This window comes from Pygocentrus nattereri, chromosome 10, assembly GCF_015220715.1.
Source record: "Pygocentrus nattereri isolate fPygNat1 chromosome 10, fPygNat1.pri, whole genome shotgun sequence".
NCBI lineage: Eukaryota > Metazoa > Chordata > Actinopteri > Characiformes > Serrasalmidae > Pygocentrus > Pygocentrus nattereri.
Window position 1 is genome coordinate 320,001 of NC_051220.1, and position 7,500 is coordinate 327,500.

The window sequence follows — 7,500 nt, forward strand, 5'->3', positions numbered from 1 at the left end:
TCATCAGACGCACCAGCTGGATGTCTTCAGTGACGTGTACAAGATTATGGTGTATAATAAATATATTAAATATGATATATAATAAATATGTCCAGGAGTCCATGAGGGCACAACTGGCCTCGCTGTCTGGGTGGGGAGGACGGTTCCCCTCCTTCTCCCTGTTACCTGACAGCGTCAGCGTCTCCTCCGAGCGCGTCGGCCGCCCGTGACGATACGAGAGCGGCAGTTCGTAAAGAAGCCCGTGCTGCCTTCACCCCCCTAGCGCTGACAGTATGGTGTGATTGGGGGGTCCTAACTAGTGGTGGAATTGGAAACGACTAAATTGGGGAGAAAAAACCCAAAAGAAAAGAAAATGACATTAATTCGCAGCTGCTGGCCTGTGAAGGCTAAATAAGGGCATTATATACAAACAGCGTCACCAAACTTTGTCATATGTGTGGATTAAAAATTTTCGATGGATTCTGCAGCCGTGCCTGTAAATATAAGCTGAGATATTTTATTATCATTTGAATTGAAGTCTCATGTCGCAGATGCCATAAGAAACAGTTGGTGCACCCTCTAACCTGCTGATAGAGAAAATAAATTGATTGTAAATGGTAATTATTATTATTATTATTTTATTATTATTAATGTGGACCTGCTCCTTAAATAGCATCACGCAACGACAGCATCTCTCGATATGGGTTAAAGCATTCAGTGGTCGTATAAACGCTATAACCATTGATGTCATACCAGCCACCCTAAGTATGCCCCTGCCCCCCCACCCCCCACCCCCCACGCATTCTGGTCCACTATCATGCTGCTCCCACACATCTGTTCTCCATTAGCCATTAGCCGCTACGTATTATTTCTTGATTTCCGCCCACCGAACGCAGACAGCTGGCGACGGTGTCCTCTTGCCCTGGCCGCTGTGGCATGGCTGGCACGCAACGCGCTGCGACCCGGGCGATAGCGCGGCCACGGGCAGCGGCGGCGGCAACAGAAACCGGGTGAGGGCCCGGAAAGGCGCAATGACCAGAAAGGCATGAAGGAGACCCCCACAAAATGAAATATCTGCCTGCCCGCAACTGCTGCTGAATCAACAGCCCCCAATGCACTCCATCATAATTATCCAGACACGTCATTGCCAGAGGGACGTCTGAGGAAAAATTATACATGTGTGCCTGTTAACGCCGCCGTCTCCTTACGGCCGCACTGATTTGCTGAGTGGGGTAAGGAGCGTTTTACTGAATCAGTTCAAAAAGTGGTCAGTAAAGAAAAAACATTTAAAACACGTTAGATATTTACAAATTATTATATTATAAAAGATTATATTATGATCTATTTAAACTCGGCGCGTTAACTGAGACATCATGAGCCAAATACATATTAAGTCATAATTTACTGTAAATATAATATAAAAATAATACTTCAAAATTGTTTTCAAGTTTCTCTTTTATTTATTTATTTATTTATTTATATATGTATGAATGTATGTATGTTTCTATGTATGTATGTATGAATGTATGTATATATGTATGAATGTATGTATGAATGTATGTATATATGTATGTATGTATGTATGTATGAATGTATGTATGAATGTATGTATATATGTATGTATGTGTGTATGAATGTATGTATATATGAATGTATGTATATATGAATGTATGTATGTATGTATGAATGTATGTATGTATGTATGTATGTATGTATGAATGTATGTATATATGTATGAATGTATGTATGTATGAATGTATGTATGTATGTATGAATGTATGTATATATGTATGTATGTATGTATGAATGTATGTATATATGAATGTATGTATGTATGTATGAATGTATGTATGTATGAATGTATGTATATATGTATGTATGTATGTATGTATGAATGTATGTATATATGTATGTATGTATGTATGAATGTATGTATGTATGAATGTATGTATATATGTATGAATGTATGTATGTACGAATGTATGTATGTATGTATGTATGTATGTATGTATGTATGTATGAATGAATGTATGTATATGTGTATGAATGTATGTATGTATGTATATATGTATGAATGTATGTATGTATGAATGTATGTATATATGTATGAATGTATGTATGTATGTATGTATATATGAATGTATGTATATATGTATGAATGTATGTATGTATGAATGTATGTACATATGTATGAATGTATGTATGTACGAATGTATGTATATATGTATGAATGTATGTATATATGTATGAATGTATGTATATATGTATGAATGTATGTATGTAAGAATGTATGTATATATGTATGAATGTATGTATGTATGTATATATGTATGAATGTATGTATGTAAGAATGTATGTATATATGTATGAATGTATGTATGTATGTATGTATGTATGAATGTATGTATATGTGTATGAATGTATGTATGTAAGAATGTATGTATATATGTATGAATGTATGTATGTATGTATATATGTATGAATGTATGTATATATGTATGTATGAATGTATGTATGTATGAATGTATGTATATATGTATGAATGTATGTATATATGTATGTATGAATGTATGTATGTATGAATGTATGTATATATGTATGAATGTATGTATATATGTATGTATGTATGTATGTATGTATGTGGGTTTTTTTGCTACATCCCTGCATTTTAGAGCATGAAGTGAGACGGCATGTCTGTCTCTCATGTCTGTACGGTGAGCAGTCAGATCTCATAGTTTCAAAGTAAATATATCCCAAAATCAGAAAATCAGTGTGTAACATAAACCCCTCACCTGCCCAGGACCCAACGGCAGGCCCAGGGTTTTATTACACACTCAGCCTGTTTGCACTGAAGTCCCTGTGGTTACTGAAGAATGAGGTTTAGAACGGAAGAATCCTGGAGTTTTAATTCAAGTATAATTCAATTATATCACACAAACAGAAAAACTGCCTGTTTTCAGGCTGAAGCACCTCACAGTTTCACAGACGTTAAACTGCAACGCGTTACACTACTTCACTACTTCACTACAGGAAAACATACATTACACTAAATTAGACTTTATGGACTGTGCAGACAGTGTGTGTATATATGTGTGACTGTGTGAGTGTATGTGTGTGTGTGTGTGAGTGTGTGTATATATGTGTGAGTGAGTGTGTGTGTATGTGTATGTGTGTGTGTGTGTGTGTGTGTGTGTGTGTGTGTGAGTGTGTGAGTGTATGTGTGTGTGTGTGTGAGTGTGTGTATATATGTGTGAGTGAGTGTGTGTGTATGTGTATGTGTGTGTGTGTGTGTGTGTGTGTGTGTGTGTGTGAGTGTGTGAGTGTATGTGTGTGTGTGTGTGTGTGAGTGTGTGTATATATGTGTGAGTGAGTGTGTGTGTATGTGTATGTGTGTGTGTGTGTGTGTGTGTGAGTGTGTGTGTGTGAGTGTGTGTATATATGTGTGACTGTGTGAGTGTATGTGTGTGTGTGTGTGAGTGTGTGTATATATGTGTGAGTGAGTGTGTGTGTATGTGTATGTGTGTGTGTGTGTGTGTGTGTGTGTGAGTGTGAGTGTGTGAGTGTGTGTATATATGTGTGACTGTGTGAGTGTATGTGTGTGTGTGTGTGTGTATGTGTGACTGTGTGTGTGTGTGAGTGTGTGTATATATATATGTGTGAGTGTGTGAGTGTGTGTGAGTGTATGAGTGTGTGTGTGTGTGTGTGTGTGTGTGTGTGTGTGTGTGTGTGTGTGTGTGTGAGGGCTGCTGACCTGTTTGGTGCTGAGGAGGAAGTGGAGTCGTTGAGCTCGGACGTATTTCTCCTGTTCTTCTCTCTCCATGGCGACACGCTGTCTCTCCTGCCTCTGGTGCTCCGCCAGCTCCTCTAACTCTCTCCTGAGAAAACACACACTCTGTTTCTCACACACCTCCAAAAAGCCGCTCCTCAAAACGGTGATAAGGCACAAACAACAGTTGCTGATGTATTTACGTTCATCACTGTGGCGCTATTCGTGTAATATTTCACCACATCACTGCAAATCGTCCCCGAATGGAAAAAGCCTGTTTATTCTGAATGGACGCTGATGGGAGAAGCACTGTTGGACACTGGTAAAGAACTCTTTCCTCAGGAATAACCTGCACCTACTGTCACTTTAACTGTAGCACATGTTTACAATTGCACTATTGCACTTTAGCACTCATTTCTGCTGCAGACAATCATGTTCCCGGCAAGGCACAGCACCATCCATCCATACCACTGTAATTTATACACTGCGTTATTTCTTGATTAATATATATGGTTGTATATATACTCTTTATATTCTTAATGTTATATCTGGCATTCTTAGCGAGGAGCAAAGTAAGCTTTTCATTGTATATAAGGAAACCTGTTTCCTCTGTACATATGACAAATATGACAAAGGTGGCCATACAAGGTTTTGTCCCATGTAACGTGGTGTATTTGTGTTCTGTGGTGACTATTACTAGACCTTTATTAATTTGATGGATATGTGTATGATTTAAAAAGGCGACCCAGTAATAAACCTTTACTGAAGAGTCTTCTCTGTGTTTAAATGCTATTTTGTACTTGCCTTTCACTTCTTGCTGCTCAGCAGCTCAACATTCAATTTATTGAATCTGTTTGACGACCAAAATACCCTGCATAGACACTGAACATGTGATCCAAACTGCCTCTGCTTTGTGATGATTAGACTTCACTTCAGAATGTGGGAGTATTAGTGACTTATTAAAGTCTTATTAGCTGCAATACTTTAAAGTCCAGATGTTACTTAAACGCTACTGACAACCCATAAGAATCATTTGCTGTGGATTATACACACATACAATGAATTAGATGACAATTCGTGCTCAGTAATGGTCATAAAAAGATCATAACAAAGTGCTTATTGTGTATTATTACACCTTATAATGCTTATAATGTTACTGATTTTCACATCACAGATCTCAAATTGTGTCATAATGAATAAAGCTTAGTACATAATTAATAACTGTGTAATTTAGCTTCACTGAACAAGAACAAAAGCCCCTAAATATGTAATCAAAATATCAAATGAATGTGATTCAAGACGTATATGGATCTCGGCAAATGATGTTCACGTATTAATAAATGAACGTTTTTTAAAATCAGCCACTCTTCTTTATCTACATCGCTTTATTTGCGTAATTCCACTATTGTACCAGGAGGTTCTCACTTCAATACAATTTCCAAACAAAAACAAAGAGAAATATATTGATATTAATGTTGAATGTAGGGAATGTTAAGGAAACTCGTACAATACACACAATAACAACACATGCAGACGAGCCGTCTCTGCAGTTTGTGCACAGGCGAGTTCAGTGAACCAGGGAGCGACGCCTCCTCATCCTCCTCCCCGAGCTCTCACTTTTCAATTACAACAGCACAAAAGACTGTATTAATATTCCCCATTCCATGCGCTTACAGAACCGGCTATATTGACATTTAAAAATCACCACTTTTGCGGAGGTGCACCCCAACACCCCCTTCCTCCGCACAAGATTAAATTAGGAAATGAAATATGTAGACGAGCATGGCCTGGGGTCGGCCACCGGCCTGCGGGAGGCAGCTTACAGGAAGCTTCGGCTAACAGACGCTTCACTGGCAAAATTAGCCACTTTGGATGACGTGTTTCTGTAATAACGACGTTCTTTAAAATAATGAAATATAATGTCATTATTACATGACAAAATCACGTCATTCTATTAGCAATATCATCTTAACCTTGGAAGTGGAAGTGGGTTTTTTTTGCAACACTAATTAATCACTTAATTACATATTTAATTATATAGTGACTTATGCAACTAATTACTTTATCGTTAAAAAGTCTGAATTGCCATTAAAAAGTTTGGAATCAATCGTTTCAGCTACTGTACAGAACTGGGAATGAGGATTTATCAAACTGTATAAAAGCTGTAAATAGACACCTACAGTACTTTTTCATTTAATAAGTTGTAACCACAATATATTAAATATCGATTGATTCTAATTTAAAATGCTAATTTCAAAAGTTTATAATATTAAAATCCACATTGCACAAATTATTGTTTCTATGCAAAAAGTCACATATTAGGACAATATTGACTCCAAACTTCTGAACAGTTCTCTACACTGATGTTCAGTTTACATTCTGTATCGAAAGCTTCAGGTCTTTGTTTTGATCTCAAGCAATGATGAAGATACAGCTGTGCAGAAAACAAGATTTTTTTAATTGAGGAGCACTGCATAATTACGAGGGCCACAGTGGAATTCTGTGGATCAGGATGAGGACCTCATTATGAGGATGAGGACCATAGTAGACATTAGGACTATAACAGAATTATGAGGACCACGGTGGGCATAACAATAACTGCAGCAAATTAAAAATCATACATCTGCACTATTTACAAACACAAACCTGACATGTATTAAACGTCCAGGAGCCCAATAAAGTCCAATAAGCAGCGATTTAAGACTGAATCGATAACGGAATAACGCCCTGCGTTCGCCGTCCTGCTGATAACAGAGACCTATAAGAGTTGATAATAAAGTTGTGGTCTTTTTGCTGTGGTGGTCTGAAGCTGTAGGGTCTCGGTCCAGTTGCCGTTTCATTTTTTGTGCTTGGTGCTACACTCTCTATGACCTTTGCTGACCTATATCTCACACTTATTATTAATTGCACTGTAGTGGACAAAAGCCAAACAGATTTGTAACCGTGGAAGGGGATCTCGATCTGTGTCTGAGAGAGGATGGGGAACACATAAACCTCATTAGTGCTGATGGACCAGCGGGGAGACATGGGAGCAGCTAACACAGATGACCTTTGTGTGTCCTTAACAGCACAAACACACACACACACACACACACACACACTCCACTGACAGGTACTCTGCAGCTCTCCGTAGCTAATGGCTGTGTTTGATAGGTCACTCATGGTGCTCCAAACTTTGGAGCTGTAATCCTGAGATGTATGAAAGAACAAGCTTTAATAACTTAAAGATACACACAATATCAATATCTACTGCAGCTTGTCCACAAGCTTGATTACTGTGCATTTGCAGATCTCCACAGGACGCAGCCTCAACCAGCGGGGAGTACGTTTAGATCTAGGTGAAGAGGGGTGGGGTCAGGTAACATTGGGGTTTGGCTCTTGCTGACCATTAGAAGCTGATAACATATGCATGGTAAAATTTGATATTGATAAATAAAAAAAACATTTTTTCTCTCTCTCTTCACTTAAATCATCTGTGATTTTATGTACCAAAATAGGTCATAATTCATTTTTACATGACCACTGTCCAACCTCTTCTTATGCCTTATACTTAAACAGGCTGTGACTGTGCAGGGTGTATCAGATAAATGAGCTCTGCTCTGATTGGCTGACTCACGGCTGAAATGCTCCTTATAACTTCAGTATGAATGGGTGGGGCTCATGACATCACAGAAGCTAAACAGGCTGTCCTCGCAGCTGGCGTCTGATTGGACGGTTTGGACTGAGCAGGGAATAAATTCCATTTAAACTCTTAT

The 7,500-nt window shown here is 38.3% G+C and overlaps 1 protein-coding gene across 1 annotated transcript in view; it reads right to left on the reverse strand.

Moving 5' to 3' along the window:
• spata17 (spermatogenesis associated 17) overlaps positions 1–7,500 on the reverse strand; it is a 65,278-nt gene that overhangs the window by 44,843 nt on the left and 12,935 nt on the right. Inside the window, exon 6 of the mRNA XM_017720340.2 lies at positions 3,731–3,854. Coding sequence (XP_017575829.2) covers positions 3,731–3,854 — 124 coding nt within the window. The remainder of the gene's footprint in view (positions 1–3,730; positions 3,855–7,500) is intronic.